At 50.7% G+C, this 14,587-nt stretch overlaps 1 protein-coding gene across 1 annotated transcript in view; it reads right to left on the bottom strand.

Moving 5' to 3' along the window:
• Positions 1-6,545, bottom strand: part of LOC105291675 (solute carrier family 23 member 2-like) — a 37,308-nt gene extending 30,763 nt beyond the window's left edge. Inside the window, exons 1-2 of the mRNA XM_023530277.1 lie at positions 6,421-6,545; positions 24-170 (exon numbers count right to left, since the gene is read on the bottom strand). Of these exons, the coding sequence (XP_023386045.1) occupies positions 24-170; positions 6,421-6,462 (189 nt within the window). The 5' untranslated portion in view covers positions 6,463-6,545. The remainder of the gene's footprint in view (positions 1-23; positions 171-6,420) is intronic.
• Positions 6,546-14,587: the final 8,042 nt, after the last annotated feature.

Raw genomic sequence — 14,587 nt, 5'->3', positions numbered from 1 at the left:
CAGTGCTTGCTGGGTGGCATTACCTGGATCCCCAAGAAGATGCAGATATACCACGGAGGGATGTCCAGAACGCCATAGGCCAGCTGGCTGCTGCTGGGACTCCTGCGCTGGCCATCCTTCTTCCTGCTTTGGCCGTCACTGTGAGAGCCGAGCACACCATCACCCCTCTGCTGGGAGCAAGAGAAGAACACATCTGGGCATCTCAAGGAGAATCAAGTGAACTTCCTAATTTCAACCATACAGATGGACGATCTTCCAGAAGCAAGAGGCAATGGGACAGAAATAACTGTTGGCTGGCTTGGGATTTCTAGATCCAGACTCAAAAGACTAATGGTTTTCTATATTATACCTCTGCAGCAGGGCCTCTGTGTGAAGTCTGGGGCCATGCAAGGGGAGTGGATACCTGGCCCGACACCCTGGCAGAGACACACCTGTGTGCAGGAGGGGATGGGCGCCAACTCCAAAGTCAGAAAATGGGCACGTTTTGCTCCCAGACAGTCGGGTAAATAGGGATCCTGGTCCCAGAATTGTGTCATTGCCCCCATACCCTGTGTTGACATCTGCCAAAGCCCTCATTACAGCATGTTTGTTATAATAGACAGTGTCCTTATCTCTCTCTTCTGCTGGACTGTGAGTTCCTAGAATGCATTGATTGTGCCTGACTTTCTTCTGTTGTCCCAGCTTCTAGAGCAATCCCTGTGCCCAGTGTAGACCAAATGAATAGATGGATGTCACGTACAAATATAAACGAGTACAGTGACTGCTCTGGAGGCAATAGCCAACTCACACCCCTGCCATTTAACCAAAATTAACTTTGAATTATGAATTACGCCCCCCCCCACTTATTGGCTGTATAACTTACCAACTTTGTATAAACTACTAATATTTCTAAGCCTCAAATTTCTGATTTATATAATAGGAATGTCAGTAACATCTACTTCATAGATAGTTGAGAAAATTACATAGAAGCATGAAGAAATAGGAGGATGTTGGTCAAAGGATACAAATATTATAAGACAAGTAAGTTTTGGGGATCTAATGTACAACATTCTGATTATAGTTAATAATACTCTATTTTATACTTTAAAATTTCTAAGAAAGTAGATCTTAAATGTTCTCATCACAAAAAAGAAATGGTAATTTATATGATGTGATGGGGGTGTTAGCTAACACTGAGGTGTAATCATTCTGCAATAGATAAGTGTATCAAATTAACACATTGTACTGTCTTAAACTTACACAATGTTATATGTCGATTACATTTCAAAAAAGTTGGAAAAAAACCGGAGCACAAAGCACATAGTCCTGTGCCTAACACTGCGTCTTACCCAATAAATATTAGCTGTTACAATTATGAGTAGCTTCCAGTCCCATGTTTCAAAGGCTTTAAACCTGAGCTTAGGGCTGACATTTGAGCGTCTGGCCATGGGTACGAGGAGCATGAAAACAATGTCCTCAGTGCGGCCAGAAGGTGGGTGGCAAGGCCATCAGCATATATATCAGGCAAATCTAGGTGACGGGCCCCAGCGGGGACTTGGGCCCTGGTCAGACCGCCGAGGACAGGGTCTGCACGGTGGCAGAGCCAGGGCTGCCCTGAGGGTTTGCAGCTTCTCATGGAGAAAGTTCCAGAAAGCGGCTCTGACACCTATCTCTGTGCCTAAGCACCGTTCAGCACAGCCTCAGAGAACAGCTTCTGAACCAAGGATGCCCTGTGACTCTCCTGGGCACGAAACACCTCTCTGTGCATGCCTTCTTCCATTAAAAAAAATGTAATAGTACATTTGGTGACTCTACTAGTATAAAGACACATGTAAATTATTATATATTAAAACATTTTCTTTGATCTAAAAGTTCACTTTTTTCCTGATTTTAAAAGAATTGAAAACATTTTTCACGGGTCCCTAAAACGGTGGGCTCTGGGCACTGTGGCTGCTACACAACGGGTCAGTGGGAGCGGGAGGAGGAGATGGGACGGGGGAGGGGGTCGCCATTTGCTTAAAGGTGGAGAATGACAAAAAAGCCACCAGACTGAGAACTGGGTGGTTGTCCCCAACACCTCAGCGACAGTACTGTTTCCTAGGGAACCAGTGTCTCAACCTCAGCACCACTGACATTTTGGGCGGAATGATTCTTTGGTGTGTGTCTGTGTGTGTATGTGTGTGTGTGTGTGCGCATGCATGTGTGCACGTGTGTGCTGGGGGCGGGGGCCTGTCCTGTGCACTGTAGGATATTAAGCACCACCTTCGACCTCTACCCACTAGATGCCAGTAGCACCCTCTCTCGTTCAGTAGTGACAACCAAAAATGTCTCTGGACATGGCCAAATGTCCCTGGGGGGTCAAACTGCCCCCAGTCAAGAACTGCTGTACGAGTGTTGACCAGTTCCAGCCACGGAAGCCCTAACCACGGACAGTGCTATATGTCGCAGAGGGGTGAACGGGAGGCCTGAGCCATCCCCAGCGTGGAGAGAGAGGAAGCCAGCCCTCCTCCTCCACAGGGTTAGAGCACTGCCAGACTCTGATCCTCATTCCTTCCCAGCCCGTGCGTGTCTGTGAGGCCCACGTCGTTGGCCCTGGAGCAGGCATGGCGGGAGGTGGCAGGGGAGCCCGGGGCTACGGTCGGTCGGGCTTGCTGATAATGGGTGGACTGATCTAGCCACAGCACAGCTCTATAGAGTCGTTTTGTTCCTGGGGTTCTGCACAGTGTTTATTCATTAATTTTCTAACAGTCAGGCCCTAAAACACAGATGGAAGAGTTTTATTTCTCCTAGTCTGGAAGCACACCTGGAGGCATGCATCCCTCACCTACTCCAGGAAGCCTTCCGTGACTTCACACCACTCCCATCTCAGACTAGACTAGGCTAGCCACCCCTCCTCAGAGGCTCCTGCAAAACCATGGGCCTGTTTACCATGGCCCCAAACATGCCTCACTGCAATCATGTTTCCTCATCCAAAAGGCCATAAAGTCCCATCACGTCTCTAAGTCCAACTCTTAACACACAGTTATCATTCATATAACTATCGGTGGACTGAGGAAATAAATGAATGAATGTTTACGTTCACGACTATTGAGAATGTTTCTCATTGATTTTTTAAATAATAAATCCCTACCTAACCGGTTAGACCTCTTTTGAAACATCACGCTTACCCTCTTTAGTCTCCTGAGAAGAAAGTGTGCCAATCCTGCATGAAACTTGGGTTGCACGTGAAAGAAATTTTTGCCTAGCAAGGTCAAGACCGAGCCAAAGGTAGACTGGAGGGAGCGGGAGACGACTCTGGGCCCCTGAGGGCTTGCGTGAGGTTTTCGTGAAGGTAGGGAGGAATCAGGGAGGGCGACAGAGGCAAGACGGGGTGGGGAGAGGAAGAGGAGAAGGAAGGAGAGACTGAGTGATCGATGGGCTGATGGGTCGGTGGTTTGATTCCGTGTCGGCTGGACGGACAACAGCGCGTGCCGTTTGAAGCTGGGCGGCTGTGGTCTGTCGGTCTCCTGCTCGGTGGCCATAGGCACATCACCTCACCTCTCCTGGCCTCGGTCTCCCCACTGGAATCTGGGATGTGCGTGGATATTCGAAGCCCCTGGTGTGTGCTGTGCACGGGACCTCCAGGAACGAGGTGCGGCTGTGTGTGTTCGGCCAGCAAGCTCGCCGCACGCCCTCCCCCAGCACCTCTCAGAATTCTCACAAAGGTGAAGAAGAAGGGAACACTTACTGGAGGGAGGGGGAAGTTCTTAATTCTGGACCCTCTGGTCTTTTTTTCCTATTAGGGGCCAATGACTCAAAGAGCGTTCTCCGCATGATATCCTGTGAATATTCTAGGTTCTGTCTGGATATCAACCTGGACCGTGGGAAGGTTCTAGAGATCACTTCTGCATCTGCTTTAAAACAATGTCTGGGAGGTTGACTTTGCAAGCCCCAGATGAAAAAAACGTTTAGAACTTGGAGCTGGGAAAAACTTGTCTTCTCCGAGAACACTGGGTTTTTCCCTTCTCATAAAAGTGTATGACTTCTCTGAAGCCCGTCAGCCACGGCTGACAGTACAGAGCCTGATCAAAATATGACTTTTATCATAAACTACCTCCTGTTACTTATGCAAAGAGATGGGGCAAAAATAAATAAATCAGCTGACACACAGTATACCAAGATACCTGTGTCAAAGATCAGTCATTAGCATACTGAAGACGTACACAGAAATGAGTGACCTCTCAGAGATATTTTAGAGCAGGGTTTCTCAGATGAAGGTGGAAGATGCATATCTGAATATGGAAACTACCTTTATCCCAGAATTCTCTCAGGGAGGAGGCTGTGTGTGTGACTCAGACATCAGCAGAAGAAAGTCTGCAAGCCAGTTTAGAAGGAAGAAAGAAGGGATGTGTGTGTGTGTGTGTGTGTGTGTGTGTGTGTGTGTGTGTGTGTTCCCACTTCTTCTTCTGTTTGGAGGTGAGTTTATCAACTCAATGCATGGATTGCAATTTCACCGGAAGACTCGATCGAAAGAGGCATTCTGATGAGCCCTGCCATTTTATAGCACTTTTCAGTTTACAGAGAGCTCCCAATAAATCCTCTCCGTTTGATTCTCATCACCATCATATCACCCCCGATTTACAGATGAGGCGACTGAGGCTCAGTGAGGCTTGTCTGAGGTCCCACTGTAAATGAGAGAATGGCACCCTCCTCTTTCGGTGTCAAGGGAAGATGCCCACAGGGGTGTCCCCGTGCATACAGGGACAGCCCTCCAGCTCCCTGGAGCAGACAAGCAGAGCAGAAGGAGACTCTGGTCCAGGGAGAGCAGCAGTGGGAAGTGGGGACTTCTGGAGGGGGAGACAGATCCCTTCCCCTCCGACTCTATCCACACCCCACACAGCCTTCCATTCCCCTAACTGAGCCTCTAGGTAGATTGCCTAACACTTCCATCCACCTGGCTCTAGCCAATGGGATTATCCCGGTCTCTCCAAATACGGCCTCCGTGAACCTGCCTCAGTGCCTTTGCTGACCCTGTGCTCCCCACTTGATCTCCCTGCTTCCCCTTCCCACTCCCTGCTCCCCAGAGCTCAATGCCCCCTCCTCCATCACTTCTCCTGACCCCTCCATCTCCATGGATGGTTCTCCCCTGTCCTCCCAGCACATTTTGTCTGTCGTGTAATTTACCGTGGTCTCCCTTGTATCGGAAGTATTTTTGTGCGCTCTGCTTTCAGGCCATACGCTTCCAGGGTTGGGAAGCTGTCTTCCCTGTGTCTATATCCCTAGAAGTTTCTAGCAGAGCCACATGCACATGAAAACCAGAACCGTCCCAGAAAAGGGACTCCTTAACTTGGGCACCGAAGCCAAGGCACTGAGGAAAATGAAGAGAAGACAGGCCGCAGAAAAGGAGATGGCCACGCGTGCCCAGGTCCCTGCCCTTCCCAGGTGGCCTCGGGTAAGCCCAAAATGTGGAAAGCATCACAGCCTTCGGAACATGGAGTCTTCGACTTATTTCCCTAGATTTTTTATTATTATTATTATTATTATTATTATTATTATTATTATTATTATTTTGGCTTTCATGAAGTAGTGGCAGAAAAGAATTCTGGGAAGAGGAAAGGAGAGTTCTCTCAGGTACTCCCCAGGATTTTCCAGAAGAGATGGCCAGGGCCTCTCTACCAGATTTGACCAGCGGGGGGCAGGGTCTGGCAGCCCGGCTCCAGGAGACAGCCCTGAGAGCCCAGCCCGGATCCATGGGTGGCACCTGTCCCACAGACACCTTGGCTAGGCCTCAGTAGGGCTGCAGTCCCGGCCTGGTGAGGGGGGGGTTCTTTCTGCCTGTGGTGGGGAGTGACTAGAGCAGAGGGTCTTTACTCGGTTCCCACTGTTATTGTCAGGTGGCCAACGGCGGTTGCAGAGGTGGGGTCAGGGCTCAAGGACTAGCTAGGGAGGCCTCCAGGGGGGTTCCTGGGGCTTTCCTTCTCTGGGTCTCAGGTTCCCCATCTGTAGAATGGGAACAGAAGGAAATAATAGAGGGAAGTAAATAAAGCACGTGAACTGCGTGGGGCCTATGGGATGTTCAGTGAATATCAGTTCTCTCTCTCTGCTTCCCTCTTTCCCCTCTGCTTTCCTTCGGAAAGGGTTTCCGACCAAAGAAATGGTAACGCTGGGAAACTTGGAAAATACATATTTAGATTCAGCAGAGGCCAATCTGTGGCTGAAGGTAAAGCAGAGGACCTGCCACCTCTTCCTCCAGCCTTTGTAATTCATTCGCAGAGGCTGGCACTCAGGGAGGAACATTTGTCCTTGCTAATGGTAAGACCTGGAACACAGCTGCCACCCTCGTCGAATAATCTAAAGTCTCCATCTAATAATCTGAAGTCTTAGCTTGGACGTAAGCCACCATCCTAAGAATAAATCAGGGCATTGGGACTCCAGGCGAGGACCCCTCCCCCACGCACTCACCAATGGGGCGGGGTGCTCACAGATGGTGATGGCAGAGTTCATGGCAACTTGAGGTCTTCTTCTTTGGGGATCCTCTCAGGATAAAGAAAAAGAAGCAATGTCACGCCAGTCAGGAAAGATTAACTTCTCAACTCCTGCCAAAATAATAAGAGAAAAACAGGAATCCAGGGCAGGCTCTGGGGAGGGTGGGGCCTCCAAGCCCCGCCCACTGTCCTGCGACAGACTGCCCCTCAAGCCCTGTCCCTCTCTGGTCACTGCAGGGGAGCCAGGTGCCGTAGATTTTGTAATTTGACAAGTTTGAGTCATTGCAGGGAAGTTAATGATCTGCCATAGCACTAAGGAAACAATCAGGGTACGGCCTACGGGGTGTGGCATGAGAGCATTTACTGGAAGGTTCCAGGGGACAGGAGGTGAGGCGGGTGAGGGTGAGGCTCTGGGCTGAACATAGAGGCTTCTCAGTTTTCTAAAGCTGATTCTTAGTGACTGGCTGAGCAGAAAGAAAACATCGCAAACATCCCCCAGTCAGCCTGCGTCGCGTTCATGAAGTCATTAGTGAGCAAAAGGGTGGACCTGGGAGCAGCCGCGGAAGGTCATGGGTGGAGCAAAGAGCTCAGGTGAGAGCTTGAGAAAAAATGCTTTTAATCTTTGGGTGACTGTCTCCCTAACAACCAAAAACGTCAACGATTCGCTTTTCAGACAGAGAAATCCGGGAAGGCACAATCTTGCTCTTAGGCCAGACAGGGCACTGGAAAGGCTCTATTCAAACACTCTTGATAAACTCCACTCCCTGACATCAAAGCAAGCCAAGTGCCTGCTGCTTGGGACAGTGGAATGTTCCGGAATGGGTGGCACTGGGTCTCAAGGTTTGGGAAACCCATAGAAGGAGGCACACAGATGTCAACGGGAGTTGGTCCGACGGGAAGCCCTGGAAAACACAACAATGAGATGTTTGGTGAGGAAGGGGACAGGCCTGATTTTGTCTGTGACAGAAAAGACAAGGTCAGAGGCAGGTCAAAGGTCACTGAGTAGCTGGCCTTACTGAACACTTGACCGTATACACCGTGCTACACCTTTTTCTGTTATTTAAGGTTCACAACAAACCAGCATTCACATCCTTATTTTACGGATTAAGAAATTCAGGTGTCAATGGGCCAAGCTATCTGCCCAAGGTCCACAGCAGGAGCTGAGTTAAAAGCCCAGAGGGTCCTGTCCCACAGCCCACGGGCGTGTCAAGGCCATGCCAGATGGAGACAGGCAAGCCCTGTGAGTCCGAAGGTGGGAAGGACAAGGCTCCGGGGGAGATGGCCCGGACGGCATGGCCACGGGGGAGCTTTCCCTGGAAGGAGAGATGGGTCTCCTACGAATGGTGCCCAGGGGCCCCGGGTTCACCTCAGAAGCGAAGGTGAGACCACTTCGCTCTGGGAGGGCATGGACCCCTGTTTCGGTTGGGGTCCCCTGAACACACTAAGGATGCAGTTCCTTGGGCTGGACGAGTTATGAGGTGAGCACAGAGGGCAGGTGCCAGAGTCGACACGGATCTCTGCAGGGAGCAGCACGAGCTTCATGACGGCAGGAAGGCCTGGCCGTGTGGGTCCGAGCAGCGAGCTGCCTCCACTGCCCACCACGGCCCCCGCCCTCACGGACCTGCGGGCACGGGCATAGTGGGGTTCACCTTGAATGTCTCCAACGTGGAAGAAGAGGATTTCTCAAAGACTCTGTCCTCCCCACAGTGAAGGGCCTGCATTTCTCGGCTTTGCCTCTCCCGCTCCTTGCCAGTCGTCTAGGTGTCCAGTTCAACTCCCCTCCAGTGCGAGGGAAAATGGTGCAGGGTTAGCGACACGAGAGAGGTGAAGCAGAACGATGGTTCCAGAACTTTCCTCACTCATCATCTCCAAGTCCTCTCCTCTGGGCCTGACTCTCTTTGTCCCACATGGGTTTTGGTACCAGCCCTATCTGCACTCACACTTTGGCTTGCAGTCATCGCCACCGCGCCTGCGGTCCCCGGCTGTCCCCGCGGACCCCACCTCTCCCGGCTGCTCAGACGGGAGCCAAGCGGGCACCCCTCCTTTTCCTCTGCCCCTCAGAAGTCACTCCCACAGACTGTGGTTCCTCCACTCAATGGCCCGGCCTGGCTTTTGCCACCATCTCTCGAGAGCCCTAAAGCCCGTGTGGTACCCCAGTGGCTGGTGGCGTCGTCCCCGCTCCCCAGCTGGGATCTTCCTGCCTCCCCTACACACACCAGTCTGAGGTTCACAGTGCACACCCGACCCATTCACGTAGGATTATTTATGTTTCATGTTGTGGAAATCTAATTCTAGTCATTAGCTCAAGCAATGAGAGGAATTTGTTTTAAGAATATGGGGTCACTCTGGGGAGCCATGATCTTTCCTGGAACACACGAAGGAGTGAAACTCTTCCATTACATTTTATACGTAAACTTCTAATCCCTGGGCCTCTCCGTTTATAATGCCTGATGACTGCCCTGGCTGTACCTACCACCTTTGCAGGCAGATTAGGCTAAGCAGGATCTCTTCACCTTGACCTGGACCTTTTTACCAATGAGGTCAGATAACTGGCCCCTGGCTATTATAGGAGGGAATAAAAGAAGAGAGAGCCATGGGGCAAATCGCACTTGACAACAAGAGCAAAGGAGGCCAACAGAGTTTCTCAAGAGAGAGAAGGTCCATCCAAACCGTAGGTGCGGCTCTTGGTTTTGCCGTTCGGAATCCATTTAGCCTTCCCTCGTTTTCCTCTTGAAGACAGTCCTGATCCACGGCAACCGGTCCATGTGCTTCAGGCGGAGTCTCCGCTGCCCCGCGGCTGTGCTACATGAGGGTGCGGGGATGGTTGGAACGCTGCAAACTGCCGGCCACAGCCTCGGAGTAGCGATGGGCACGGGGCCCAACCAGAGCCGCAAGATGCAACGTGACTTCTGCTGGCACTCGGAGGAAGAGAGGCGTCCTCTGTTTTTCGCTAAACTTGAACCTAGAGGGTGTTGCTCTGTAGCTGCCAGCAGCTGCCTCATGACTACACAGAGCCCGAGAAGGAAGCCCACGTGCAGAACAGAGCTGAGATGCAGAGCGAGTCCCAGTGATGTTTGAATCCACGTATCCAGCCATTTGCCTCTGCTCGTAAATTCTCTTTTTGGCTTTAACCAATTTGATTTGGCTTTTCTGTCATTTATAACCCAAAACGTCAAGCCTCAAACTTAGAATTACTTACATAATATTTGCTAATTTTTTACCCTTCACTAAGAATGGTTGTTAAATTTCAAGAGCATTAAAAATAACTTAAACATCGATTCTAATGCTAATGACCACAACGTATTTTTCCACAACAGAATTATTTGTCTAAAATGTGGCAGAAACAATCCAAGGGAATGCTGGGGAAACAATCGAAAGGCCACTGGTCTATCGGATGCTTCATTCAAATGAACACTCAAGTTCATATACGCTTGATCTGGAAGGCGAGGAAACCAGCATTATCCGTGGAGGGGGGCGGCTTGTCCATCTTTGCTGAGCTCTGCCTTTTTTCACCAGAAATTAGAGTCGTGGGATTTGCAAAATTATTTGCTTCAAATTCCGACGTGCGCAGCTTGGGAAACCTGCTCCAAGTGAATTGCGGCTCTTGATTTATGACTTCATGGTCTAAATAATCCCCATTCTCAGGCTTAATTGAATCTCCGTTTATAAAACAGAGGTTGGCAAGCTGGCCCAGCTCCTGTCTGGCCCACCGCCTGCTTACGTGGACGGACTTATGGGAACACGTCCGTGCCCACTTGTTTGCACAGTCTCTACAGCTGCTTTTGTGTTACAAAGGACAAACAGTTGTGACAAGTCCACAAAGCCTAAAATAATCTAGTACCTCCCCCTTTCCAGGAAATGTTTGCTCACTCCTGCTCTGAACACCAGTCCAAAGACTTACATGAAAACAGCAATAACAACGACGACACTCAATTTAAAAAGTCTTCGGCATATGTCTTTTTCATCTTTAATTACACAATGTAGGTGTGACTTTAAATAAACAAATTTAAATAGATATAACTGAGTCCTTTTTTTTTTTACACCCAGTTTTCTCCTTTACAGTTGCTGTCGGTCTTTGCTTTTCTCTTCCTGAGCTTTTCTTCAGAGTCACTCTGCCAGCTCACAGGCCCGACTCCAGGTTGCTCCACAGAAATGACCACGACAGATAATCGGCCACGTAGGATCTTGTTTGTCTGCTCTTGTGTAACTGCTTCTGCGAACCCGCCGGCTTGTCTCTGGGTGTCAGCGTCCAAGCCCTTCTGTGGGACAAGCAGGGCCCAGGGAAGAATGTCCTGGTGCAGTCCACGGAGACAGGGCTGGACACTGGATGGGATGGAACTGGCCTGGGGGCTGCCACAGAGTGTGGAATCAAGATCTGAAACCAGTGTGTGGTGAGTAGGGCTGAAAATCGGAAAACAGGTTTGCTAAAATTTAACTGCAGCTTCAGGGTGCTGGCACCTTCTCGGCAGGAGCAGGTCCTGCAGCCAGCTTGGTGTCTTCATGGTTCTGGCTCTTTCTTCAGGCACTCTGCAGGATCCCTGTGCCGGTCGCTGAGGCTCAGAGCGGAGGGCGGGGCTTCAGCAGGCCGGACCCCCCCAGCGCCCCCATGCCCTCCCCACTCCTGTGTGAGTGTTGGCTCCCCTTTGTGAATCAGCTAAGAGGTGTGGAGCCCAGGGCCAGAGACCTGCAGAGATCTGTGCTGTAGACTGAATGTTTGTCTCCCCACCAAGTTCATATGTTACATCCCAACGCCCCATGCGATGGTATTCGGAGATGGGGCCTTTGGGAGTAATAAAGAGGGAGCTCTCATTAATGGAATTAATGCTCTTATTAAAGAAACCCCAGAGAGCTCCCTCGACACTTCACCGTGCGAGGACATAGAAAGAAGACGGCCATCTGTGAACCGAGAAGCAGGTCCTCATCAGACACTGAATCTACCGGGGCCTTGATCTTGGACTTCTCGGCCTCCAGAACTGCGAGAAATAAACGTTTGCTGTTCAGGCCACCCAGTCCACGGTATTTTTAATGTAATAGCCCAAACAAACTAAGACAGTCTGGCATGTGTGGAATTCCCTTGTGACTGGCCTTATAAGAAGAGAATAGCGGTTTTGGCCTCTGGCCTTTTCTTCGCTCAAGTCCTCTCAAAAGGACTTTGACCTAAATACTTTTGACAAGCAGTGTCTTCTCCTCAGTCGCTTCCAAGGCGGCTGAGTAGCCCTGGGGCTTGTGCGACACAATGAAGATGCTCGCCCCGAGGGACACACGAGGTGGCCATCGGGGGTGGTTTCTGCCCGGTTGTGACCAAGGCCCGCGTGTCCTCTGTCCTCCGCTGAATGCCAGCCTGGCAAGATGTTCAAAGGCGGACTTTGGGGCCCAGTCGTGTAAACGGCTCGTCCCTCTTTTTTTTTTTTGCCTCTACCTTTTGCGGAGAACATTTCTTCCTGGGAAGCGGCATTCCAGATTTCGAGAGCTGGAAAGACCTGCAGAAGAAAACTAATGTCTGGAAAAGGAAGGAACCCGTGTGGTCCACGCTCCTCGTCTCGGCGAATGACACAGCATCCACCAGACACCCAGCCGGCACTGGGTCCGCCGCAGGCACTTCTGCCTGCGTTCCGCCAGCGTGTCCTCCCAAACACCTCTCACGTGTGTCCCCTTCTGTCTAACGGTAGCAGAAAGATTAACTTCCTCTAAGCCGCCTTTACGGTTCCTCTTCCGATTCTACATCAGCTTCCTTATGATTTTATGCACAGCAGTCCGGACAAACTCTTAAAACACAAATCTAGTCATGCCATCCCGCTTTTTAAAACTCTTCCTGACGCACCTCTGTCCCGAGGATTCAGTAAAAGCGATCCTTAGCCAGGGGTGTGATATCCTGCGTGATCTGGCTCCTTCGAGCCTCGTTGCTCTCCACTCCCCCCTGCCCCCCACCGTGTCTGGCAGGCACCGGGTGGTGTTCTGTGAATAGTGGTGGGGTTTAATCAGATTAGCCAAGTTTATTCAGCTCGTCTCAGCCGTTAACTTGTGACTTCAAACTCTTGCAACAGATCTTTGTTGAGAGAGAGGTAGACTTCGACAATCCCCTTCTGCTGTTCAAGATTCTGGCTACAGAACAACAGGAGACGTCTGAAAGCAGGGGCCGGGTTCTGATTCCCTCTGCCGGAGCCTGGGATGGCCAGCCGCTTGCAGGCCAGACCCCCATCGCGAGGGATGCTGCGGTCGTAGCCATAGTGAAGTAGGTGGGGTGGCACAGGGCTGGCTTTGCTCTAAAACTTCATAAATCTCATCTCCATTTCAGAGGGTGACACAGCCCCTCAGAGAGGGGCACCGTTTAACCCAAGTCTCTGGCCTCCATGCTGGTTTTAAAATGTACCCAGGATTTTGCTTTCATGAGGGTATGGTGAGGCCGATGGATCAGGAGATGACTGCCATCGAAAAGATAGTTTGTTACTTACAGTTCCCAAGAGGAGGTGGCACACCAAGCCACGCAGGGCCACACGGGGAAGCACCAGGCTCACAGGAGGAAGAAGGAGAGAGGGGAAAGTCTGGGCCAAAGCTTTTATTGTGGTTTTTGCAGGGAGGAATGAGTGAGGTAGGGTAAGTAGCTGAACAGGCTTAGGATTGGCTGGCTTGAATAATTCTGGTGGGCCTGGGGCATAGAAGATGTCGCTATTTGTCTGGTATCTGGCCCTGAAATAATTAGGGCAGAAGGATAGAGGCTTGGCCAGATAAAGGAGGAGATTGCGGGTAGGGCTCTGGATTGGTTGGTTTGAATATGAAAGCCACACTCTCAGGGGGGCCCTGGGAGCTGTGGTCTTTTCCTGGCCAGCAAGCCCCAAATGCCACAGCATCAAGAATATAGAAAATAGGGACATATAGTGAATACAATGTTAAAAGCCACCCCAGTTGCTGCAGGGGATGTGAATGAGAGTTTCCTGGGCAACTTCCACCCACTGGACCAATGTGCTGAAGAATTTGGGGGGAATGATCAGAACTCCTAAGATGGGATCTGAGAGCCCCAGGCCACCAGGTCAACACACTTCTCCTAAGACAGTCTGGTAAAGTGACTTCAGTGAGGACACCCTCACTGGCCAGAGGTCTTTGGCAAGTGCGGTGGGTGCGTTTGGAGGGCAGGGGTGGAGAGAAAATGATAAACTTGAAATAGTGGAGAAAAGCAAGTAGAATTCAAATAGCATCTTAATAATGGATTCGACTGTAGGTGTTTCGGGCAGACATGTTAAATTCCAGGCTCGAATCACACACTCTATATGTGGATGTGGAGGCTTCGGAGCCTTAGGAATTGGAAATAATTTTCTCGGCATACAATGATGAAGTCATAAGCAGAAGCACGGGGAGAAGTCGGGACCTGGGCCGGGACAGCCCTTTGTAATAAGAGCCTCCTGACTGAGCTGTGGCTCAGGTCTCTTCTTCCTTCCTGTCTCAGAGGTGGCAGCCACCATCCTTCATGGCGTATCGCTCCCCCGGCGAAGTCCGGACCCCATTATCTTCTGAACTCGGAATCAGTTGTTTTAATGCCACAGAGCATCCTGCTTCTGAACGTTGAAAGATGACAAGCCGGGCACTTGGAAGTGTCACTAAGCCTCCCATAATTAGCTTTAAACATGTTCCCCAGACCCCTGACCTCTGGGAACCCAAATCGGGCACCTGGCCTGTTAGAGGATAAAGGAGATGACTCAAATCTGACAAGAAATGATTTCTGGAAGGAATAAAGACAAATGTCCTGTGGGGAGGGCTGCATTTATGCCGGCTCTCGTTCAGCCAGGGACGGCTCAGGTGCGTAAAGGAGGCAGGAGGTTGTTGGGGGGTGGGGGGAGGTGGCACTGAGCTCTCAGAGGCCACACACCTGCTCCATCTGCTGGATCGCCCCTGCGAGGCCCCACTGAAGTGGCTCACACCGCCATTCACGGGATGGTTCCGTGGGGTGAAATCATGTCATGGTCCCAGTGGATGGCACTTTTGTTGATTTTACACCTGATGACACACTTTCTTCCATGATCGTTTCCTGGCATGGAGCCAGGGGAGCTGCTTCACTCCAGGCCTGGCCAACAGAAGGTGACACTGACCTGTATTCCACGTCGGGACCGGTGGGGCCTGTAGAGTGACTATGCTGAGATCATCAGAGATAT

Source organism: Pteropus vampyrus, unplaced genomic scaffold (assembly GCF_000151845.1).
Source record: "Pteropus vampyrus isolate Shadow unplaced genomic scaffold, Pvam_2.0 Scaffold48, whole genome shotgun sequence".
Lineage (NCBI taxonomy): Eukaryota > Metazoa > Chordata > Mammalia > Chiroptera > Pteropodidae > Pteropus > Pteropus vampyrus.
Note: the sequence above shows the minus strand (reverse complement) of the source record. Positions and strands in the feature narration are given on the sequence as shown.